Genomic DNA, 25,585 nt, shown 5'->3' on the forward strand with positions numbered 1-25,585 from the left:
TTTTCAGTGTAGCATATTTAATACAAATATACAGAAACATCTGCTGTAAAACAGCTTTTATTGAAGTGTCCTGAGGTCCCAAAGGCACAATATGTAAGATACAGTTTCAGGTCAACAGTGCTTGGAAATTAAGGCAACTATAGAGCATCTTTAACAGTTAGTAAACAAAGTTACTGTGATAGAAGGTTGTGTTTCTTTTTTCTCTTGACTCCAGCAAGTTGAGGGCCGTGAACCTCTTCAACGCAACTGGCTCAGAAAAGTAATTCAGGAATTGTCATTTACGCAAAGAACTTAAAAAGCTGCTGGGGTGCTAAAAGCTTAAAGAATTTTAAGCCTACTTTGTGAATTAGGCCAGGTCAATGGTGTGCTCAGTGGCTTGGTTTGCTATAGTGATAAAAGTAAATGTTGGAAATGTATATCTCTAATGCTAAAAATTGTAGCTCTATGATAAAACTCACGCATAGTCAGACAATATGTAAAGTTTAGCATGAGATTTTTATCAGTGCACTGCCATTACAGTGGCTTTTGGCAACAATAAAAAAAAGAAAACGTGCAATAAGTATATCTGACATGCCCTGAGCTGGCTGTGGTTGTATTTTAGCCATTCCTGATGTTTAAGGCCTTCAGGTATTTCAGTTGATAAATATATCAGGCAGATACATCCTAGCTGATATGATTTAAGACCTGTTCTGATCGTGCAACGTGATTAAAATAGTCATTGTCTGCAGTTCAGGCGAAAGTGATCAAGTACTCTGGGTAAGCGTGGTCATCGCGGAACACCACGAAAATGGTTGGTGCAGTAGGTCTGTCCACCACAGAGTCATAGAGATCTATGCCATTGGCAGATTTAGGAGGAGGGACAAACATGGAAGAATGTCCAGTTGTGTAGTCTCCAGTGAGGACCCGGCAAAAATACATGTGCTTGTGTCCTTGATGGTCTGGTACTGAATAGGTGTTGCTTGAAGAGTAGCTGGCATTAAGTGCAAAATAGGTGCCTTTTCCGTACGCTGTAGCTGCAGTGAATCAGAATCATAGAGATTAGTGAGAACACAAGTAATGGACAAGTCTATACATTAATGACTTGTAATGAATTGTCTTGTAATCAGGCTTTTAGGATTTACCGTTTACTCCTGCATAGCTTCTGTTGAAACCACTATGGTTGATGTGCTTCATTGAGTCCTCTCTGGTTCCATGAAACAGCATCTTTTCATTGTTCTGATGGCCATTCTTTATTTCCATAATATGCTTGTTATTCTGGTACTTCTTCCACATTCCAGGATTCTGAATTCGTGCAATCTACAGGCAGGACAAAAAAGGTAGCTTGTGAATAATGTCAACACCACAATTATTGGCACCTTTCAAGAAACTGGGCAAAAAAATCACATAAAAAACAGACGATACTAAGAATGATTCATGCAGTTCCTCTCAAATGTTTGGAGGAATCACTTTTAATTTACGTGATACAAATAATTCGTACAGAGGTTTTACATAAAGCTGGGCAATATGCCAATGTATTTGTATTATGAGAAATATTGTTATTGTAATTTAACTGGATGCTGTACCATCACTGTACTAAGTATGTACAAGTATTTGAATAGCAGTTTTTTAAATTTGTCTATGTGTGTCACCCACACCTAATTCTATGACTAGTGTACTCTTTTAAAATGTATTGGCACCACTTCAAAATATTTTCAGTTTTCAAAGACCACATGAGACAAGACAATTTCACAGGCTTGTAGGAAGTAGACTAAGACCAGGGCTGCAAGATATTGGAAAAAACTGACACTGCAGTATTTGGGATATTAAAAATACAGGAATTTCAATGGAATTTAACATGTCAAGATATTAATAATGAGAACAGGTGAAAAATGAGAACAGGATTTTCCCTTTTCTATAAGCAGCAAAAAAGGTTGATATAATTTGATATTGCACCTGACAAAGCGCGTACGAACATTGCTATGGCTATGCTGAAACGATACACTTAGCAGGCCTAATGAAGACTGTGCAAAACAATGCCCTAGGGCCCTTTTATAACCAATTCTGCCCAATTTCCATTTTAATCCCCAACTACACAACCCACTTGTACTGTTCCTGCCCTCTCTGGGTGAGCCATCTTCCCACTCAGAGAGAGAACAGGCTCAGACAGAAAGTGCACGGGCTCGGGTAGGGTCGGGCTGGAGTTTTTGTGCCCCATCTAAGCTCTACTGTGAGGAAGATGGTAAGAGAGGCAAAAAACAGAATTTCACACTTTCAGTCAGACATGACCTCCATGACCATGACCCCTTTTGTGAGAACTAAATACAACTAAGAAGCACTGGATTATTGGCAGATTATTGATGCTTTGAGTTTTGCTAGAGGTCCAGAAGCTTTCAAGAAAATTAATGGAACAATGAATTTCACTACATACCGGGAGAGTTTCTCCCAAAATCTGCCACTGCCAGAAGGCTGAAGTAGACCTTTCAGCAAGATAATTAACAATCTGCAATGCCCCCCTCTCAGTCTCAGATTTGAACCCAATAGAAATCCTTTAGTGTGCGCTGAAGACAAATATCAAACTGTAAAAGTTTTGCATGGGAATGTGGCTCAATCCAACCCTGTTAGGTACGTAAGAAGTTAGAAGACGAGACGTTTGATATTTGATATATCTCGTGCTGTTATTGCTTGCGCTAATTAAGCCTTAAATCCCATAATGTGGTTACTTAATATAACGATTTTAGCTAATTTTCTTAAAGGGTGCCAATAATTCTGCAGTTGATTGTTCACCATATGAATCAGTGATCAGAATCCAACCCCATTTCTTTGTCAAATGGTAAGAGATGATGCATACCTGGAGAACATTATTATTTGGACAGGTTTTTCTGAAGTGGCTCAACACATCTTTGTACTCTTTGTCGCCAGGCTGCAGTGGGCACACCCTGCACAGTTCAGTAGGTGTCATTGTCTCCCATTCCTGTGGAAGACTATCAATGACTGGAACTGAAAAAAAACAAGTTTATATTAATTGTGAGATTTGTTTTTCTTATTTACATTTTCAAGTGTAGACACTGTTTAAATAAAAATGTCACACATTTGGTTGGTGTGCCATTAGGGATGTTTTTTTTTACTGACTTTGAAATGGTAGTTGTTGCTGTTTGTCGATTACCTTTGTGAAAGTAACAAGTCTCTGAGCTGAGCTAAACTGAAGCAAGCTGAAATCTTACCCATTCTACCTTGTCGCTTGTCAATCTTTTTTGAAAAGTACCCTAAGGGGGACCTTATTTCAGTGAACAAAAGAAAAAATTGACCAGATTTTTTTATTTGACCTGATAAGTGCAGTAATTTTACCAGTTAGCAACCAAAACAAGGCTTCTAATTCTAACTCTCCTTTCCACCTTAAATAGTGCAGCAGAATTGTAACTGCTGTATCAATGGAAATTTTAAGTAAGAGAACAACTTCAGCCTTGCAACTGGTAACATCGCACTGATTAAATACATTTCTTTTTTCTCACCTTTGTTCACTGTAATAAGGCCACAAATTAACGTTTAGGGTCATTTTCGGGTTCCTCACTGAGGCAGCTGAAATCCTGTGCGTTAATAGAGCCTAGAGGACGCCAGAGGGTAACTCAACAACAAAACCAGGGATCAGAAGTGCACAAGGCTTTAAAAGTCGATACCCACTCTACGTAGTAAACATGTCTGGATTGGCCCCCGATTGGATCCCGAGTCGCTGGATTGGACCACCTTATGTGCCATACCTGTTCTTGATTGTTAGGAGAATCAACAATGTGATTTCTCTAGTTCGCTTGATTTGTCATCAAGGATCTGAATGTTCAGGTCTGCTTGTGTTTGTCTGCTCTCTGTACTCTGGCCTTAAGACATGCTAATGAATGTTAGCATAAAGCAAACCGCGACTGCGTCCAGAAACTTTTGCTACTCCTCCTTTCCTATTGCTCCCTTCCTACCCCAGAAGAAGGTGGAGGAATTAAGGATAGAACAGGAGCAGGAGGAATGGAGAGAAGGAGCAGTAATTAGGAAAATGGGATATGATGTTGACTACTCGTGAACTGAGCCAATCACAACTCACAACCCCTAGTACAGTCTAGTCAATCACAGCTGTTGCATAGAGCACCACATATACGACAATTCTGTCCATTTAACTGCGTTAATTGTGAATTACACTCCTGCTCTTTGCAGAGATACAGGGACCTAGATATAATAATATAAAATAAAAAAATATATAAAATATAAGAACAGCTTGTTAGAAATGGGGCCATTAATAAAGTTTTACTGAACATACAGTACTTGCGGTTGTGCTTCAAGGGAAATTTTTAGCAGCTTCTCCGGAAGGCACCTCTGGAATTTGGACAAGCGGCAAGATGGAGCCACAAAATCAATTTCAGGGTCACAGAGGAGAGGAGGAGGATCGGTAGGAAAAAGCAGTAACTTTTGAGGTTTCTGGACGCAGCCATGTCTAAATCACCACATAGTTGCCTTAAACTGTGTTTGTTGTGTTTAATTTTAAATATCTTGGCCAATCAAATACATTTAGACTATGGGGCAAATATATTTAATGATTATTCTAGACAATGGAGATGTACCACAAAAATCCTTACCTTGTAATTTGTCAATACGTCTGATGCTCATCTGATTGCCACCAACAGCACTCACAGCAGGACCCTCTGGCATTGTGACTTTGTATGCTTGGCCTTGGAAAGTGATGTCCACATGAGGAGACTTCTGTGTAAGTGCTTTTTCCAAATGGAAGTTTGTCAGTTGATCAAAGCTCTGGTACTGTCCACCCTGTTGGTACTGCCAGTCTACAATCCCACTTGCAAGCTCTATTTCTTTCCTCAGGCTAAATTCATCTCTGGTTTTTCTGAGCATGGTCTGGATCTCGCTCACAGCCACCAGAACATCCCTGCTGAGGCCTTCCACCAGAATTGTGGCCTCCTCAGACCCTCCCCCCTGAGCCTTGTGTTCCAGTCTCACATTGACATCCATGGATTGTTGCAGCTCTTGGATTCGTTGTTGGTCTTTATCGGACAGGTTAAGGACCATTGGATCAGAGATTAATTCAAATGCCTGCTCGTCTAAGATGAGCTTCTCTATCCACTGCTTGGCTTGGTCCACAGATGCTTGGGAAGGCCCACAGATGGAAAAGCAAGCTGCATTTACCGCTTTGCCTTCGATTACAAAGTCCTTTCCCTTCTTTTGCTGGTCATCTTTATTCTTTGATCCACTGAATAATGACTTGGCAAATGCTGTTAAATTGAGAGACATTAAATACATTTACTACAAGAATTAAGTGCCCTGTCAGTCAGTGCTGCATGCATCAGATGGCAAATATTTCTGTTGCAAAGTTGCAAATGTCTGTGTTCATGCTGACTTGATCCTGTGTCCTTTAATAAATAGGGGTATTACAGTTTGACATTTTACTGCATTATAACCTAGTCAAGAAATATCATGATATACAGTATTTAACAACTATTTACAAAGAATAACAAAAATAAAGCTAAGCTAAAAAAGAAATGTCTGGCAGTTACTGAATGTACTGTTCAACAACTAGTACTATATGCTAGGGGTGGGCAATATGACAATATTTGATCTCATCATGATAGAGTTTGCATATTTCACTACAAAGAGTGTAAGAGAGTCCTGTTTAACTGGATGCAGTAAGCAGATTTTGAATAGGGCTACTATTTAATCACTGTGTCAAAAACTTTGGGGGAAATAAAAAAAGACATACATGCAGCTTTTGAGAGGACACCCTCTTTCTTTTGCTTGTCACTCCCTCCTTCTCTTTTCTGCATGCTTTGTTGGAAGTCTGTCAACATGGGGGCCTGGAAGATCACCATACGGACCATTTTTATGGAAGAGTTTGGAGTCTTTGTCCCAAAGTCCAGCACAGCGTCCAGCATGCTGTCTGCAACCTGTCCTGGATTCGCGCCACCCTGACCTGCAAAAGAGAGAGTTTTATTGACATCCCTTCATAAAGCAGCTTCTCACGGCAAGTACAGTGAACACAACGTTAATTACATTTGCATTTAAATATCACAGTGCATGCTTCTCTAAGCAAACCAGATTCTTTGACTCGTAACTATACTGGACTTTTTAGCGCTTTACAGAAACATTTTAAATGGTTCTATAACCATCTTCTATAACAGGTTCTCCACCAACCACTAAAGTATCCAAATGATTCTTTGAGTTGTCATGGTTCTATATAGCCTTTGACAAAGAACCCTTGAAGAACCCTTAGAGTGTATAGACACATTCGGACCACTCAATGGCAAGTATGTTTTACTTTGGAGAAAACTGTAGTCTGCAGGGTGAAGAACAACAACATTTAAGATAATACAGAGGTGTACCAGGGGTGACCAGGGGTGTACCATTTGGCTAAAACATCAATAATGTAAACTGTCTCAAAAAATGCAGGCACACTTTGGTATAATCTGAGCTACTGAGCAATTAAAAAGTGTTGCTTGCTGTGTAAAAAGCCTATTTTAATAGCCTTCCCAAGTCTCATAACACTGATGGGTAACTAGCTACTTCTATAATCTGAAGATCTATCAGGGTTATCTTGCCCTGCTGCACACTTTGCTCTTATTTACATATTAAATCAAATATAAATCTTTATCACTTAGAGGGCTGAGAAAGGTTAAGAGTTATGTGAACCACCTTCAGATAAATGTATGTAATACTGGTTAGCTGCAGTTTACAATGTTTACCTGCTAACACAGGCAGTGACTGATATACTTCTTCTTACAAACAAATATCGGACAGTGATTACACTTGACTATTCTCATAGCGGTGAATCGTTTTGGCCTGAATTGTACTTTATTCATAGGTTTATAATTTCACTATCAAGGACCTAAATCCTGTATTGAGCAGCACCACATATCGGAGTTAAATACTAACACCATCACACCCCTTAGACAAGGGAGTTAGTTGCCCGCACTAGCCAAACACAGCAGCTATGCCAAGAAGAGTTTGTAGAGTATGGGTGGAGCACGATTAGTCAAAAAAACATGTGCCTTTTGTTCATGGCCAGGAATGGAAGGCAAATCTAAAGAGGAAAAAAATGTGTTGTTGTGTTCGTTCTATCCACTGACACAGATGTGTAAATGCCCACACACAGCTTGTCTAATCCCTGTAGTGAAGTATTGCCAACAGAATAGGACTCTCCGGAGCAGATGAACATGAACCTATTGGCACCATGCCTAAAGCCAGGTGTAGGCTAGAGGGTATAAAGACACCCAGCAGTGGGAAAGCATCTGGAAAGATGGTGCTCCATCTTAATACTTTTGAGATGAGTTGGGTAGTTGGGGATCTGGACCTCACTAGTGCTCTTGCCGCTGAATGGAAACAAATCCCCACAGAAATGCTTGAAAATCGAATTGACTTCCCTGGAAAGCAGTGACAATTATTCCAACAAAAGCTCAACTACTAGAAAAAAGGATCAACTATTTTAGTACCCTTGATTTCGGTAAAAACAATGAAGGAGCAGGTGTCCCAATACTTTTGTCCATATAGTGTATGTACAGGGTTATTTTAGTCCTTCCTGCAGAAACTGTATTTGAGCTATACAATAAGTTCAACTGCAGCCTGCATATCACCTCCACCCACCTGTACCAAGTGCAGGGAAAGAAATTGATGTGAGCTTTTGCTGCGCTGTCATTTTAAGCACTTGCTTGACGCGTTGGTAGATGGTTGCAGGATCACTTTTTGCTGAAACGTGGATGATCTTCTTGCACTGCAACGTGCCTGGCTGAGTCATTATCAGTCCTTGGTTTTGCTGTGCTCCTGGAAAAGGTAATAAATGAAGTTCAACACACTAAACATTGACACAACCTTCAAAACTAGAACAGAATTGTAATGTCTCCCTCTGCTGGCCTTAGTTGGGAACCCATGCACAAAGGCTGGGCTCCGCCTCTCACCTGAGACTCGGCTCCAGGCACACAGGTGCAGTTAATTTCTGTACTGATTAGGACTCCACTTAAGCGACCCTGTTTTGTGTGCTGGTGTGGAGTCTTACTCATGATGTGACATTATCTGCTTGTGCTTGAGTTTTGCCTTAGCCACATGCAGCCTGCCTCAACCAGTCCATCACAAAAATATTAACTAGATTGATATTAAGAAATGTGAACAGTCCTTACCAAGTACAGCGCACTCAACTTCCACATTTGGACCAGCTGCATCCAAAACAGCTTTTGAGACACCTTGGAATTAAAGACACAGTACATACACAGAGCATATGAGACATAGTGCATAGTGTGTATATTCACCATTATTTTAAAAATGTTAACTAACACTAACATATAACATCCACTTCAGAGTCATCTCAGTCTTCTCTAACATTTTTGGAATGTACTGAAACAACATGTCTGATCTGAGGCAGCTCCACCTAGCAACATAGAAGAATCTGCTCTTAATGTCTTGGTGCCAGGTATCACAGGGCACTTTCAGAGGTCTTCTAGAGCCTGTGCCTCAGTGGGTCAGAGCTGTTTAAGTGGCACATGTCATATTAGGTGGTCTAAATATTTATATGTATATATGTAAAGAATATATACATGCTGAATACCTAAAGCTCTGCAGCAAATGGCAATCTGATCTGAATAATCTAAAAACCTAGGCCTTTTTGTAATTCTGTGTTGAGGCTAAGCATTTGTTCTTAACACTGGGTTCCAGTTAAGTTTAGGGTTTACCAGCTTTCAGTGTGAAGTTCTCATTGCTGGAGTTGACAATAACATCAGTATTCTGTTTAGTGATGTCGCCACTGAGGACCTGAAGCACAATGCCTCCCACTGTGGTCTCATGAATCCCTGATTTTGAGGTGATCTTTGAAAAGGGACCTAGAAGTTCAGTATGAAGAAAACAATATTGATTTTATTGATTATTTGTTAAATTAACAAACTATTAAACTAAGAACAAAAAAAGTAAGTTTACACATTGCACCTTTGCTTTGTTGCTGTGTGGAGGAAGTCTGAATGTTAAACTTATTGTTGAACTCATTTGTGAAGGCCTGTGGAAACAATTGAGGGGGTATTACGATGCACTGTCCATCCAATTGACATTAATGTTACAAGTACAAACATCACATTTAGAATAACACTCCAATCATTATGCAGTGCAGTCACTATATAATACAGTACGGTGTGTGTATATATATATATATATATATATATATATATATATATATATATATATATATATATATATACACACATACATATACATACATTCACACACACACAAACAGGAAGAGAGTCAAACTCAGCAGCAGAACCAATCAGAACCTCTAAGAAGCTAAGAATCTTCACTTTGAGGAATGGGTGGGACAACAAAGTCAAACCAAGTGGCAAAATGGCAAGTTTCAATTGTGGACAGAACAAAATACTCAAAACTGGAGATCAAAATACTGTTTCAAAACCATATTTTAACTTGCAGGTAAAATCTGACAATAACCTCATGTATTGCTTATAGTGTTCGGCTCAATAACGCATAAAAAACGTGCTGAGCTTGTGCACTTTTCCACTAGCAGCACACTTTAGGCAAGAAGTGCTAATGAAATTGAATTCTTCATTAACAAGCCAAGAGCTTCTTTTCAAAAGAAGTGCACACACTGGCAGGTTTTCCATTAAAAAGCTGTCCGACCCTCTTGACAATGGACTGTATGCAATGCAGCGTGTTACCTCAAATGAGTTTGACACCCACCCCTGGTCTACACATTACAAAGAGAATATGAGTGCAGGTTATCCTTCCTTACCTGGATGGTTGGAATGTCTTGGGGACTGAGAGCAAACATCACTTCCTGCACATGACTGGAAGCCCTTTTCTTGCTGAATTTCAGAACCGAGTCCAACATAAGGGAAGCCACCAATGCCTTTGGAAAACCTAAATTTCCTGTGCCGATGGCTGGGAATACAATGGACTTCTGCTGCTGTTGCTCTGCCTGTCCTAAACATTTATCCATGATGCCTTCCAGCACCTTTTCAAAGAGAAGATAGTTATACCTTTAATATACAGTCACAGACAACTGGTATTATGTATAATGTCAGTTTTGCAGACATACATTTAAAAGGGAATTTCACAGATTTTTGCACTTTGCACCCAACATCCTGCCATGTCTTTTTGCACTGGACATTAAACTGTATTTTAAAACTGTACGCTTTTGATTCCCTACCTCAACCCTTTTCATTTCTGTATATTATTTTAATTTCTATATAGTTTGTTTCTTATCTCTAGTACTTTTCTACTTTTGTATTTGTAAAGCAAAATATTAAACATATTACATTTGGACGTCAGTTGTTGGTTCACTAGCAGTTTAGAATAGCAACTAAAATGTATTTGCACTGTAGACATTACCACCACTGTACAGCAATCATGAACTCACTTTTTCTATACAGTATATTTCACTGCAAACCATTTGCTTACATCCATCTCAACTACTGAATTATGCAGGAAATCTGTCGTATTCCTTTTTAAGCCTGGTATGAACTGCAGATGCAGTGGTAAATCCCCAGTAAAATTTTTTTTAGTCTATGCGTCAAAGAATCTCATGTATAGGTCCATAGGGTGTTTGGTCTGGGGTTGACATATTTGTATAAATAAAATGCTGAATTAGTACCTTTTGTTCTTGACCTTGTCCCTGCTTCCAGTGAGGGGCCACAGCATGGAAAACCAGTTTGTTTTTAAGGTTACCGCCAGTAGTGACAAAAACGTCCCCAACATTCACGTTGCCTGTGACCTGTTGATTAAGCAGCGTCTGAAGCTGTGGCCCTGCTGTGCTAAGGATGGCACTCGAGATGGCTCCATGATTAAGGGACAGGTCAGAAGATATAGAGTTCACAACCACATCCATCTAAAGACAGTGAGAAAAGTTATTAATTTGTACAATAATAAACAATACTCTTGTTGCAGAAAAGAGAATCATACTCACCGAGGTGTCCTGGATGTTGCGCTTTGAAAGGGTAACTGTCAGTCCCTCCTTCGTCTTAACACTTTGGGATGAACCTTGGTTTGAGACACTTGGAATGTGTTTTTGTGTTTTTGTGTTTTGCTGATTTTGACTTGAATGGCCCTTGGAGGTAATCCCCTGACTGGTGGAACTTCCCCCGTACACTTTCTGCACTGCGGTTTTTAAAGCCTCAACTGTTCTATCGTTATTATCAACAAGGTGGATCTTCTTCACACATAGGTCTTCGCTCACAAACTCAAAGAATTCTTTTAGGGCTTCAACAATGGAGTTTGCACAAAGGTCCAGTGGGAAGTCAAGGTTTCCAGAACTTATGGCTGGTATTGCCACGGACTGGCAGTTCTCTCGGTCAGCAAGATTTAGACTCCTTTTCACAGCTTTTTTCAACAGTCCAACGGATTTCTGAGAATCAGACCTATCAAAATGTGGTCCAACTGCATGGATGACATACTTGCAGCACAGCTGTCCTCCTGCCTTTGTGAGGACAGCGTCACCTGCGTTCAGCTGTTTTCGTGCTTTAATGATCTGGTGACAGGCATCCTGAAGTTGTGGCCCAGCAGCATCAGAAATAGCCTTTGAAAGACCTCCACTAAAGTCCAGTTTCTCATTGGCAGCATTAACTACAGCATCTACTGCATAAGAGCACATATCTCCTTTGCTAACCACAATCTCCACTCCTTCAGGTGTAAGGACTCCCTTCTTTCCAATACTGACTCCACCAGCCTGGAGGACCTCGTTCTCATCTACCAACTCGACCAAGCATCCTGTATTAATCTTGGCTGCAGCAACGTACATCGACTCCTTGCTCTTGAAGAACTTCTTGGCACCAGGCTTGGCTACTTTCAAGTTGTCCTGGTACACAGACGAAAGTAGGTCCTCAAAGACCGGCTTACACTGAGAGACATGAACCCTTGGTCCACTCAGTAAGACTCCGTCATCTTTGAAGTCAATATTAACTTTGTTTTTCACCGATTCAAACCATTCTTGCTTTTTGTTCTCCTGGATAAATCTGACAACAATCTTGTCAGCCTTGAGTGTTAAGGTAATGTTAGAATTGGCCTTCAGAAAATCCGTCAGCTGTTCTAGGACTAATTTAACTTTCTCAGCAAAGCCAGAAACTATGACTTGGTTGCCTGATGTGTTTATCAAAACAACCTTGACTGAAGAATTGAACAGGTTATTTAAGCTAGTAATAAGATCTTGCCATTCTGGCCTCCTGATCACACTGATGTCCTCTATGTCAAGACATTTAAAATCTAACACTGCTTTCAAATGCTCCTCACTATCTTTCAAGACCCTCTCAGTTTTGGTGATAAGCCATGCTTGATTATCCTTAATCTCCAAAGATGCACTAATTCCCTTGGATAAGAATAAGTCACTGGTCAGCCTCTCCTGCTCCCTTTTAGTCAGAAACTCCAGAACAGATGGGTGGAGTTCCACCACTCTGCGGTTTAGGCCAATGACTCCCTGTAGAATCTTATTTTTTGACTCCAATACTTCTTGCTTTAGACCATATAGAACTAACTTTTGGCTGTGAGAGTGGTAACTCAGCTCCATCTTGGGAAAGCTGTTCTGTATTTCCAGCTCAAGGCCACCAAGCATGACAATCTCATAAATGGAGGAAGCCATGTTGATCTCATCAGTTATGCTGCCCTTCTCCCTTTGGACCCTTTCAGTAATTCTATCAATAGTACTATGCATAACATCCTCGGCTCTGCATACATCTTCTGCAAGGCCTGCCAGGATCGCTGTTGCTTGATCTTTATGAAGGACCAGGGTCACAGGCTCAGCAGACAGTGCCTTGTGAATTTCTGCCACTGTTTCACTCCATGCATCTCTCAGAATATTGATCTCTAGGGATTTATATTTGGACATTGCAGTAGCAAACTCAGCAGAGGCCTTCTCCCTCCACGTCTGGATGAGTTTTCTTGTCTGTAAACCTTGGCGAAGTAGGGAAGCTAGGGGGCTGATTTTCACAGATGAGTCTCGAAGATCCAGCTGACAGAAATGTTTGCACATCTCCTGCCTGATCAAGTCCAGTTTTCCTTGGTTATCTTGGAAATATTTCCCAATAGATTCATCAATATTCTCTGTGAAGGTTTCTGGGAGTCTCAGTATGGGTCTGTCTTTTCCATAGAGGGCTGTTCCCAATGAGTCATAATATGGGAATACTTTGATAGGCTGCTTTTTAATCTGATGTTGTGTTCTGAGAACTGTGTTTACAGCTGGGGGAAAAAAATGCAAAGGAGTGAGTGTAGTGTTTATGATCAGTCATAACACTACACTACAAAATGATCATACTGAATATTGAAAACAACAGTGACATAGCTCAATTTTTATAGATCCGTGCACACAGATTAATATACAGCATACAGTTACAACCCATATGTGTGGTATTATATCATAACATTGTTTTATCTTTATATATTTATAGTATTTTTGCTAATATTAAATAATTTACAGCATTAGTAAAGTACAAACTGACTGGTATTAGGTAATACCAATGACGGTAAAAATCATGAACACTGTGGTTCCATTCTCCTCCATTCAATAGAAATAAACTCGAAATTGTCCACAATGCTGTCAAATTTGCACCCAAAGCAATGCCAATGCTCCTTAATGTGTCCATTAATGCCCTTAATGTGTCCAATGTGGCATTGTGTGAATGCCAAAGCATCTTAATGTGTCCCCAACAGCGCATTAGTACGGCCATAAAATCCATAATAACTGCGAGACCACACCTTCCACCGCCCGCACAAGTTAGCTGAGCACCCTGCAATAACAAACTAACCAATGGATAAAGGCAATACTAGTTGCTGGTATCATCACATCATACTGCTACCACTTAGGAGAGGCCTGTTTTGGCTTTACTTTGGAGAGACATTACACGGTTCATGCTTTTCTACGTCACAGGGTAATACCTGATTTTGCCACCTTCACAACCTTACCTGTTTGATCCTGAAAGGGGATTATAGCAGACTGTCCATCTTCAAGCATCACCACTTCACCATCTGTTTCCCCATACTTTTCAAAATACAGTGTAATGTAGTCAGAGTTCAGATTTGAAGGTAGGTCCTCAACTTTCACCTTTGTGGTCACCTCAAGAAATCTGACATCCAGATTTTTCTTCCTAAAAACTGAATTATCTGGGCAAGACATAATGAAGTTTCCTGCACCTAAAGAGACAAAAATGCTACATTAATATTCAAATGAAGATAAAATTGTCTTATTGATATAGACACATAAAAAATACAAATATGACATTATTGAGGCCTTAATTTATTTATTTACTAGGGGTTTGAATGGACTGCACTACAAAATGTCAATTTTGTGCTTAAATGAATTAGCCTACATTTATAAAGGCCTGATAAGTGAGTAAATCAAAACTTCATTTTGTTTAGATGTGATCAGCTGTGAATATTGGTACAGTTTGCAATTAAACAGTAATGTAAGCTTAGGTATGCATAAATCAACCTCTTAAATATAAGAATATGCTTGCATGATGAGAGTAGTAATTCACCTTTTTTGCTGACAAAAGTAACCACAGCGCAGTTGCTCTCAGGGATGACTTCTATGCTGAAGTCTTTGGGTTCAGGCACATCCTTGATGACATTCTCCACCAGCATGATCAAGAACTCTTGATTCATTTCCTGAATGTTTTCAAGCACAGCTGATTTTCTTCCTCCACCCTCTTCAGTTTCCCCTTGCTCTTCTGGCTCCTCACTCTCAGGTTCAGCAGTAGATGGCTCTTCATCTTTAGAAGGGGATTCTGCTTGGCTTCTGTTGTCTGCAGAGACATTTTGGACTTCGTTGATGTTAGTGACAAACGCTTCAAGGCAGGACAACAAAGTGATTCTTTTGCAGAACAAATACAGATGCACATTTCTACACTACAGTCTGTAGGCCAGGTCAAGTCTTGGACACCCCTCAGTTATACCAGAGTTTCTATATGCTTTATCATATACCCCTGAGGTCTAGGGGTTAAGAGGTTAATCACCACAGTACGGTAAACAAACTTGTGGCTTATATACATATAGATCTAGATATACAGTGTCAGTATGTACTGCACCGTGTACAAGAACCACATCTGAAACTATGCCATATTTATGTTTGTTTACTGTAAAGGATATGTTTACAAAAGAAATTAATAAATGGAACTAACCAAAAAACCTGGGCTTTTTGAAGTCTAGCACTGAACTCTGCTCAGAACAACCTTCTGTCCTCCTCTTAAGAGCCACAGCATCAGTGTCCGCTGAATGTGGAATGTCTGCAGTACGTACATATGTGTTTAAAAACATAAAAACACCACGTGTTACTACAGGTTTCACATAAATGGGTGTGTCTATGGAGGTATGTTTCTTCCTGAAGGAAGAGAGCAGTAGAAGAACTGGAAATATTCATTATCATTATATCTGACTTACTGTAAGGACAAATTAACCCTAACAACCCTAAAGGTCTGTTTGTGAGACCATACTTCTATTACCTGCCCTCACACGTTATATATTAGTTCCATATCAGTTACTGGAGACGTTATAGCTTCAGCAGCACTAAATAATTAGTACTTACTGCATAAGGGTTTAAGGGGTTAATGGATGATAGGGTTTTATTTTCAACTGAGCAATGGAGGTCCTAACATAATTAATAGTAAATGCACTTTTTTAATATGAGACATTAAATGAATTTTGATCATATAATAAACTGCTGTGGCTACTGAGAAAGCCACGTGTTTAAATCCACCACTAGAGGGAAGCAGGCTGTCATTTTGCATGTCTGTTGGTGCTTTAGAAATATCAGGGGTCAGTGATCAGCTCAGGCAAATTCAGACTATACAAGTCAATACAGTGATTACAGGCTCACCTGGATGGTGTGCTTTGATTGAAGACTGTGCTTCCTGTAAAATAAATGAGAGAAGCTTGAGCAGTCACACTTCCACAAGACACCTGAATTCATACGGAGCCCCAAAAGAATCAAGGTAAAAAAATTCATAATAAAAGGAGAGAAGAATAGTGTCCTTAATTTATTTATCATTCCTTCAACTTGATAATGATAGTTGATCATTAATAGCTCCCTTAATTCAACAAATGTTCCCTCAATATAAAAATTAATCCCCTCAATGTAATAAATTGTTCCCTCAGTTTAACTAAAGTGTTTTCCCTCTAAACTGAGGGAATGATTCATTAAGTTGAGGCAACGGATTGAGCCTATAAATATTATTTTTGTAACTTGTATACATTAGAATTAAAGTACAATTTAATTAAACATTAAATTAAAATTATTATTATTTATTTTTTTTGATGAAATACATTTAATAATCACCTTAACAGCTGAGTCCTCTTCTGGTGACAGATGAACATTTAGGCTCACGTCCTTTTGGCCTATTTTGATTCGGTGTGATTTTCTCTTGAGTACCTGTTGTCTCACTAGAGAGAGAGAGAGAGAGAGAGAGATAGAAGAGAGAGAGAGAGAGAGAGAGAGAGAGAGAGAGAGAGAGAGAGATAGAGAGAGAGAGAGAGAGAGACATCATGTAAATCTGCAATGAATAGTTCTCCTTTTTCGGCTTGTGGGACAGTGGAGCTAATAGTCGGCTGCAAAAAGAGTCGATTCCTCGTCATAGTAAATATAATGAATGGAGAGTCGATTCTGAAGCTTTAGACTCGATTCCACCTGCGCGCAGAGTGACGGGACATGTTCAGTAAACCGTCCGTTTACTGTATAAAAATAAATCTGGCAATTTGTGTTCCTGAAGATCATCTGAAGATTGCTTTGGACTCTTTAAAACAAAAACCTAGGTTCACCCAGAGAAAGATGGATGAATCCCAGTTTATTCCAGGTGTTAGTAGCTGTGTGCTAACCATCCAACCGTCCTACTGACGGTTACTGCGCATGCCTACACCACAACACTTTTTTTTTATTTTTATTATTATAATATTTTGTTATATTTTTCTTTACCTTTATGACACTAATTCAGCTCACTGTTATTAATTTCTTAATTCCAAATCAACAACTAAATTATTATTATCACTTCAATTACCTTATTTTATTTTTAACCTGTTCTATCATTCTTTATAAATCTGGAGCTTATCATTTTCTAATAAGTGATTTAGACTATTCAAATATAATTTAACAATTTAGTGTTTAACAATTTAGGCATATCCTACATACAGCTTTATTTAGGCAGCCGTGTCTATTAGCTAAATGTAGGGAGGGGAATTGTGCTGAACCGACTCTTGGAATCACCGCCTTTGACTCGGAATCGGATTCTGGAATCGGAGGCAAATCCAGTACGGACTTGAACAGCAACAGCAAACGTTTGAAGCCCTAACGTTTTTGATGATAATTAAGTTATATTATATTATATTATTAGCTATATTAGCTCAGCTTACTTGTATAAAACATATTAGCTAGCTAATAAGCACAAGCGACATTTCGATTAAAAGCAATGCAGCGTAGAGCCTATTTGCTAGCTAGTTATAAACATAGCTAGATAGCTATATCTATATATGACAGTAGTTATGTGATAACGTGTACGTAAATGGAAAAAAAAAACACATTAAACACAAGGTAAACATAGACAGCTAGCACTAGCTATCTACCTTCTTCCGTTTTGAAGCTGACAGTCGCTCTCTGTCCCCCGAGCAGCTGCACGCTGCAGTCTCCTCCATTAGACTTCTTACTCTGGAAATAAATGGTGAGCTTGTTTTTTAGTTTGGGGGTATTGGGGTCCCATTCGCCCTCGACGAGCAGGACATAAGGAAACTCGCCGGCCATCGCTGACTGATCACAGTCATATGAGGAGCAGCAGCAGCTCAGGAGCGAGTTTCACTTTTGCTTTCTCCGTTTGGCCACACGGTGCAAAACAGGAGAAGCACCTGCCTAAAGGTGTGTGTGCCCTGTCCCACGACGGAGCAGTCGACGGTAGGACCGGTTTGAAAACATTAGGAGTCAAATTTGGAGGAAAAATGACCGAAAAATGACGAAAAAGTCAAGGAAAAAGTAGTAAACAAACCCCTGCTCAGCAGAGAGCGAAACCTACGGAGGGCTGTTGGTGGATCGGGCGTCGTTTCCTGTAAAGAGAAAGTAACACTGAGCTCAGCTGGACTTTTGCTTTCACTTGTTGTCTTTTTGCAGCGACACAGCTGCTGGTTTGCTCTCAGGTAAGAGGGAATAATATTTAGCCAGCTACATTCAACTGATTTCCTTCTGAAGTTTGATATTTTAGCCTAACTTAGCCTAACTAGCGAAGTTTTGCCATACACCGAGTCGCTGCCGTCTGCGAGAACGCTAGTGCTAGCTAACTTTGGTGTTTCCAGTGTGTGAAAGTTAGGCTTTATTCACATAATCTACCCTGTAAATATAACCGTGAATGGGTACATTTACAGCTAAGAAATAAACATAGTGGAAATCCTTGGACAATTTATTTTTTTAATGCGAATTGTCCGGTCCACCTTAAATCGTGCCAGCTACTGTACTACTGTAGGCCGGAGCTGCTGGATCTGCTGCACTATTTAAGGTGGAACGGAAAAGTTAGCTAGTAGTAAGTTAGGAGTAAGAAATCAACATCAGCTTTATAAAACTCACTTATATTATATATTATTATTATATATATATATATACAGTATGTTAGAGGACACTTGTCAAAACTACATACTCACATTTTGTGTTATTGTGAGTTACTACAGCTCTCTAAATGTAATGATTGCATGGAAAATACACTTAAAATGAATTTAGTTATTAATTTATTAACATATGCAATCATATACCATTTCTCACTGTTACATTGGATAAATGTGGACAATTTTTGTGCAAAAAGCTCATAGACTGGCTTTGTGTGTGTTTTTATTAGGTGCCTTTGAAGAAAGGACTTGAGCACATTCAGATCTCTGGTAAGGAAGTGCTGCACAGGCTGCCATTTTTCATAATCGTCCATATTAACTTTTATTAGATAGATAGATAGATCACTTTATTTATCCCACGGGGAAAGTCAAAATCAAACAAGAGAGCAGCATGATAAAGGCATAAAAGCATAAAAAGTGATTGCAGTGCAGTAATTACATTAATATTATATAGTGATGTAAGGCATCCTGGGGTATCAGTACAGTATAAGTGATAAATAATAGAGTTTTAAAGTGGCAGTGCAGATGACAGAGCTGTGTGGCAGTGCATAGTGATGAACAGAATAGTGTCCGATTGAGAAACAGCAGGACTGTTCTATTAGTGCACTCAGTGCACAATAATGTCCCAGGACAGTGACGAGGCGTTGTACAGTGAGATCGCTGTTCCTCGCTCCGCAGTGATCAGCCTCCATAAAGTTTCATGTCTCTCTCTATTCCTCTGTGCTGCCTTTTCTCATAACTGTCTCATTACTGTGTGTAGGTGCAGTATTACGTACACAACAGCTTATTGAAGCCCCTAGGAACACATTTTAACATACTGAAGTTTCGCTCCCATCAGATCTCTCAGAGAGCGGTCTGGCTATGGTCTTAATATTCTATTGACCATGCATGCCTGACAGCCCTCGAGCACAGGCAAACAAAGTATTGTTCACATTACCGGCGCCTACATGGTGAGGACCAAACCGATTAAAACCCCGGCTTTGAGGTGCTGTGAGAGATAGCCAGGGATTTTAACTGGGCTAAAGCAGAGCAGCACTCGATCCGAGCAGCTTGCCGTCTGAGTGAGGTTAAATTTCAGTCTTCAGTGAAATCTTTACTTCATAAGCTGTTTGTTTTGTAGAGACCTACAGGCTTTTATCCAGTTTCCTGTTGGATGGGCATCCAGGAAAAAGCACACACACAGAATGCTGGCATAGCTGTGTGAACAAACACCAGATGTACCAAAGACGCAGAAAGCTAGTTAGCCAGGTTGACCAGACTTGAAAAGAGGGCCGAGCTACGTTAGCCTTGTGATTGGTCAGGGTTAGGCAGAGGTACTATAAAATACTCTGTACATTTACACAGTGGGCCCTGAGGAGCCAGTTAACATGAGATTTAGCTTCCCAGGGGTGTTAACGTAAAGTACACTTATTTAGTTTCAGTGCCTGTACGTTTCTCTACACTACACCCCTACAGAGACATCAGTAAAGTAGGCAAACCTATGTTGTTTGGCTTAACTACATTGATAACTGTTAATTACACACATTAGCTCTAAAAGTGGGATAATAAACTACAAGTTTAAGTACTTAAAACACACTTAACAAATTTGTTCTTGAAACACACTTAACAAATTTGAAAACTAAAAAAAATGTAAACTTAAAATGTCAATTACATTCATACAGTGCAATTAAGCATTTGTGAATATGCGCCCATAGAAGTGTATTAAAATAATTCTCATGACATTTTATGCCCTTAAGCATATCCTTTTCTGTGTATTTGAATGTAAGTTACTGTACAAAAAGTATTTAACATGGAATTTGTATTCTATTTTATTCAATTTATTATGTGTGACAGGAGTGATTTTGACAGGAGTGAAAATGTCTTTGATGCCTATAAATTACAGTAAATAAGACTTATTGTTTTACTGCATCTCTTATATATTTAAACATTCATTATATCCTACTGAGATTTAATCCAGTAGCAAAAAATAAGTCCATGATTACCTTTCTTTATTTATATTCTCCATGGTGCAAACGATAGCGAGACAACTACACAAATCACTTTAATTGTGACTCTGAAAAGCCATTCTAATGCTCTTTCCTTTTTTTCTTTCAAGGGACCTCTTTTATTCGGGTTCTAAGAAAAATCAGCTACAATGACTGACAGAGAACGTTTTCCACTCACTTCAGAAAATGCTCAGATTCTGAAAGAGAGTTGCCGTGCCTATTCGATTGCGGCAGAAAAAAAATTTGGGTGTAAAGTTGTGGTTCACAATGTGGATGACTTCCCTGCTTCATTCACTGGCAGCAACAAATGGTCCATCGTGCCAAAAATTAAGTACTCGAAGCAGCTGCCTGGGGGAGTGAAGATATCGGTGTGGCAGGATGATCTCACAACTCATAAAGCAGATGCTGTGGTCAATGCAGCCAATGAGAAATTAAAGCATGCCGGAGGACTTGCTCTAGCTCTGTCCCTGGCTGGAGGTCCTGAAATCCAACAAATGAGTGATCACATTGTACAGTCATGTGGGCCTGTTCCTACAGGTGAAGCTGTTTGCACTAGAGCTGGAAAACTCCCTTGTAACCACATCATACATGCGGTTGGCCCCTATGTGTCCAGAAATCCATCACAGAACGAAATAGCAGCAGCCAGACCTTACCTGGAGAGCGCTATATGGAGCATCTTTCGAGTAGCTGACCATAACCACCTACAGTCTGTTGCAATCCCTGCTATTAGCTCAGGCCTTTACAATTTTCCACGGGACACCTGTGCAGACATCATTGTAAACACTGTGATTTTATTCAGTAGTCAGCGTAAAACGGGCCAGAGCTTAGAGGTCCGTCTGGTGAACAATGACGATCCCTCTGTTCAAGAGATGCAGCGAGCTTGCCAGCAATTCCTGGGACCATCGGACTTGCAAAGTGGAGCGATGCAAAGCCAGAGCATGGCATCAACCAAGCCTACATGGAGCAGTCTGGAGCTGGGGAATGTGACTCTGTCCCTCAAAAAGGGACACATTGAAGATGAGACAGTAAGTTGAATACTAACTGTATATTTATTGGCATTTCATTTCTTAAGTGAGAAACTGAATATTAGGGCATTCATTGCCTCTCTTTAAAACAGGGATGCACAGTGCTATTTTTGTCATAGAAAAAAAATTTTATCAAAAATGTATCGTGCAGATGAATGTCACTGCAGAAAAAATCACTGCATTTGTATCTAAAGAAATAAGTGGTATATTTTACAGTAATGCAGTCTTCACACATGGTCATGTAATGACACTAACATGTGTGCACATAAAAAATATATAGGATCTTGGTCTTGACCTATAATTTCCATGTCTGTCTTTCTCCTTTAAAACAAAAACAATGCCAATATTATAGTAATAATCAATGCTTTGTATGATTTGAAGTTTAGCATTTTAATCTTTATTTCTCTCTGTTTCTTGTTTAAACACTTTCTCTTCGTAGACAGATGTCATTGTGAACACAATAGGGGCTGACCTCGACTTGTCATCGGGATATGTTTCCAATGCCATATTGCAAAAAGCTGGCAATGGAATTCAAGATGAAATAAAAAAGCGTAGGCCTAAGCATGTTTCTGTTGGTCATGTTATTGGAACCGCAAGCCATAACCTGAAAGCAAACGCAGTGTTCCACACTATCTGTGCTGGGTCCCATCACCCTACAACTCATGTAAGTCTAATATAATATATACAGACTAGTGCTGGGCATTCTGTAAAACGTAATGTAAACACTTTGTTCAGTGTTCCCAAACCTTTAAAAGGTGTTTAAAAGACTAAATTTTTTAATATGCACTTCAGTTGTTAGATATGGGCATTTGTAGTAAAATAAGCCTTCATTGTATAAATTATGAAATTCAAGTGTTTTTAAATTCTGTATAATTTAGACTCAAGAATAAGCCACAAAAAGAAGAAAAATACTGAAACCGACAGAATCTTTTTTAGGCCATACCGCCCAGCTCTAATTTTTATATATATATAAATTTGTAACTAATGGCAAATTCAGCGTTTTCATCTCCAGTCGTTTCTCTGTGTTGAATTTTTACCTGTCATTTGTATTTAAAGTATGATGTTTTCTAGATTCTTCACAAAGTGATCACACGTTGCCTTGAAATGACAAATAAAGAGAACTTTTCCAGCATTTCTTTTCCTGCTATTGGCACGGGCAATCTTGGACTTGGAAAAGAAGAAGTTTCTCAAAAAATGATTAGTGCGGTTGTAGACTTTGCCAAGACATATCGTGGGAGTAAGAAGAATGTGTACTTTGTCATTTTTCCAGCAGACACTGATAAATACGAGGTAAACCATTCATTCTTTTTAATCAGTAAGTAATTGGACATTGAAACAATTTTCATAGTGTTGCCTCTGTACACCACAAGAATGGGTCTATGGGTTTCCCATAGTTGTAACAGGCTCAAAAGTAACTGGACAGTTACCTGATTAACAGTGTCATGGCCAGGTGTGGCCTGGTCCTTCATTGTTTTATGACAGAAGTAGATCAGATGTAGGCCTGAAGTTGATTTTCAGGTGTTGAATTTGCATTTAGTAGCTGTTCATTGGAAGTATTGATTATGTTTGCTGTGTTTCAGGCTTTTAAAAAGGAAATGGCTTCCGTTGAGAAAAAAACATCCAAATTCTTCAGCAACACTGACAAAAGTAAGAGAAAATGAGCATTCATTTCATTTGTTACATGGAAAATCAGCTCTCTGAGTGGCCAAGATGGCATTTCTGAGCAACAGACAGTGAAACAACAAAATGCTATTTTTCTCATATAAACATGTGATAGTTGCTGAACTCTGAAACTGTGAATGTAGTTTGGTAATGATAGGCTTATGTTTTGTAGCAACATTTCTAAGATTATTCCATGAACAGCACAGTGCTTTTACTAACTTTAATTCAGATTTCAGTTCAGGTGTGTTTTTCTTACGCGATTTGTGCTGACACATGATAATGATGAGGAGGTGTCCGAATTTACTTGTGTTTTTAAAGGTGTTTTAGTAAACTGATCTTTCCTAATGAGGGAGTTGTAAAATTACCATATTTACCTCAATAGCATGTACAGTGTATTCTTCATATGTCGTCATGTCTCTAACCCATGACCTCTGTACCGTTACACCCTGCCAGAGTACACAGCCAGTATACTGTGTTTTACAAAATGGATAATTATGATTCTTAAAAATTATTGGCTGAGCCATGTTCAGAGCCAACCCTCATGTTGTGTGTGTGACGTGTCCTAACTGTAAGGCCCCTCATGGCTTATTGTGTTATTTTCTTGCTTTGGCAGGCTCAATGTTTCAAACCCCTGAGGAAACCAGGGAAACAACACCTCACATTGAATTTTTTGCCAACTCTTGTGAGGCAGTAAGAGAGGCAAAAAAATGGACTTTGAAAATGCTGCATATTTCATCTGGTGGAATCACAATACAAAATAACCATGTCATCCAGTTTGGCCAGGAGGATCATGAAAAACTGATGTCCCTTCAGACCATACATAATGTGTCAATCTCTGAGTCCTTCAGAGATGGTAAATGTAGCATCATTATCAAAGGGGTGTCCACCGGAGTCAGTTGTGCAGCACTGGAGGTAGAGGCCATGCTCTGCCAAGCTCAAGAAGACTTTGCCCAGGCTGAAGAAAACGATCTGCTGCACTCTGTGGTCTGCTGGCAGGCTTTCCCAGGCTCAGAAGAACCAGATATCAATGCTGCTTTGGAGAAGGCATACCTTGCAAAAAAGGACACTTTTGACCTTGCAGTGGAAGGCCAAAAAATCACAGTTGACCTCAAGCAAATGCTAATTAAGAGTGAAACTGAAAGGGGATTTGTCCATAGGATCAGTAGGTTTTCTATGTAACTCTTTATGTGATACCGTCCTGTATTTTTAAAAATCTAAACTAACTCTAAAATCTTTTTTTTCTAAAAGGTTTTTTTAGTCTTTACACCAAGTTGCCAGAGTTGAACAGCAAGTCGTATTATGAAAGGACTACTATTTCAGAGAGGTTCACTGAAAAGAGAAAAGCAAAGTTCAACAAATATGGCCTGGACATTGTAAAGGTACGTTTTTTCACCACAGTTCTCTGAATTAACTTTTTTTCCCCTTAACAATAAATGAAAAGGCTTTCATTATGTTCATCCTTCAGACATTTAGGTCAGTTAGTGTACAAGTGTACCAAAAGGTACTGTTAGAGAGTTTTGTTTTGTTATTTTCTGATGAAGCCTTGAAAGGAATCTGGTTTTGTTGGTGGTTCAAGGTAGAGAAAATCGAGAACAACGCCCTGAAGCAGGTCTTCGAGTTGAACAAGAGGTGGGTGCCAGGTCAACCACAGCTGCTGTACCAGCGTGTGACCGCACAATTCTGTGAGCTGATCTCCAGAGTGGGTTTTCAGAGGGACTATGCACCACCTAAAGGTAGGGCTCCAACACCATTGCTGTACTGAATTAGACATCTTTGCAAGTTAGCTTCCTAATAGCTAAAGCTAAAGTCAGCCGGAAATCACAACAGATTCACTGTATCATTTCAACTGGAGGACAGAATTCCAGAATGAGCCTGCTTGGCTCACTTTGTTGACTTTGCTGCAGTGTCACTCAAGTGCCAGTGAACTCAAACTTTACAGCTTCTCTGGAAAAAGTGTTTCACCATTCAGCGGCTCCATCTGCATTTTCTGGCACTGTCAGTTAAAGCCAAGTGTACACGATTCTCTGGCAACACTTGAAGTTGTAAGTTTAAGTCAACTGTAACCCTATGTGTACACTGGTTTCAAAGGAACGTGAGTACCTGTTTTCTGACTGGAAGTTGCCACAGCATGTCACTGCTCATTTGCATAAAGTTGAGCAGAGCAGGGCTCGTCACTGAGTATCGCTGAGCCTCATTGAAAATTAATGACTTGCACGGTAACTCATTTTGATTAAAAGCATCAGTCAAAAAACAAAATTGTAAATGTAATTGCCTTTGCATCTCAGTTCATACAGACCTTAAAATGTCACTGCTGACAGGGGGAAAAATGCACATTTGTGCTCATAGCTT

The 25,585-nt window shown here is 39.5% G+C and overlaps 2 protein-coding genes across 3 annotated transcripts in view; one reads left to right on the forward strand and one right to left on the reverse strand.

Annotated features, from left to right (window-relative positions):
- On the reverse strand, positions 1-17,986 carry parp14rs1 (poly(ADP-ribose) polymerase family member 14-related sequence 1). Of its 2 annotated transcripts, XM_072686502.1 has the most exons (18): positions 17,545-17,986; positions 16,268-16,371; positions 15,809-15,842; positions 15,114-15,218; positions 14,472-14,738; positions 13,900-14,127; positions 10,916-13,176; positions 10,604-10,837; positions 9,743-9,964; positions 8,932-8,998; positions 8,682-8,828; positions 8,133-8,195; positions 7,603-7,779; positions 5,726-5,935; positions 4,593-5,240; positions 2,828-2,976; positions 1,122-1,296; positions 1-1,013 (listed from the first exon to the last, which is right to left on the reverse strand). In XM_072686502.1, exons 1-18 carry the CDS (start codon positions 17,717-17,719, stop codon positions 730-732), a joined length of 5,550 nt encoding a protein of 1,849 aa, XP_072542603.1. In that variant the 5' UTR covers positions 17,720-17,986; the 3' UTR covers positions 1-729. The 2 variants fall into 2 exon arrangements, with proteins under 2 accessions (XP_072542603.1, XP_072542604.1); XM_072686503.1 differs by lacking the exon at positions 15,114-15,218.
- Positions 17,285-25,585, forward strand: part of parp9 (poly(ADP-ribose) polymerase family member 9) — a 10,256-nt gene continuing 1,955 nt past the window's right edge. The window contains exons 1-9 of the mRNA XM_072686504.1: positions 17,285-18,105; positions 18,795-18,834; positions 20,660-21,574; positions 22,014-22,238; positions 22,646-22,864; positions 23,155-23,221; positions 23,850-24,398; positions 24,485-24,615; positions 24,813-24,969. Coding sequence (XP_072542605.1) covers positions 20,699-21,574; positions 22,014-22,238; positions 22,646-22,864; positions 23,155-23,221; positions 23,850-24,398; positions 24,485-24,615; positions 24,813-24,969 — 2,224 coding nt within the window. The 5' untranslated portion in view covers positions 17,285-18,105; positions 18,795-18,834; positions 20,660-20,698. The remainder of the gene's footprint in view (positions 18,106-18,794; positions 18,835-20,659; positions 21,575-22,013; positions 22,239-22,645; positions 22,865-23,154; positions 23,222-23,849; positions 24,399-24,484; positions 24,616-24,812; positions 24,970-25,585) is intronic.

This window comes from Salminus brasiliensis, chromosome 8 (genome assembly GCF_030463535.1).
Source record: "Salminus brasiliensis chromosome 8, fSalBra1.hap2, whole genome shotgun sequence".
Lineage (NCBI taxonomy): Eukaryota > Metazoa > Chordata > Actinopteri > Characiformes > Bryconidae > Salminus > Salminus brasiliensis.

What these genes read in the sequence shown, in the direction of transcription:
- parp14rs1 (XM_072686502.1), bottom strand. Translation starts at nt 17,719, where the DNA reads ATGGCCGGCGAGTTTCCTTATGTCCTGCTCGTCGAGGGCGAATGGGAC. An exon ending in TACTTTTGTCAGCAAAAAAG is followed by an intron (nt 14,128 to 14,471) that starts GTGAATTACTAC and finishes TTGTCTCTTTAG; the next exon opens with GTGCAGGAAACTTCATTATG. An exon ending in AAGACATTCCAACCATCCAG is followed by an intron (nt 8,999 to 9,742) that starts GTAAGGAAGGAT and finishes TTGTTTCCACAG; the next exon opens with GCCTTCACAAATGAGTTCAA.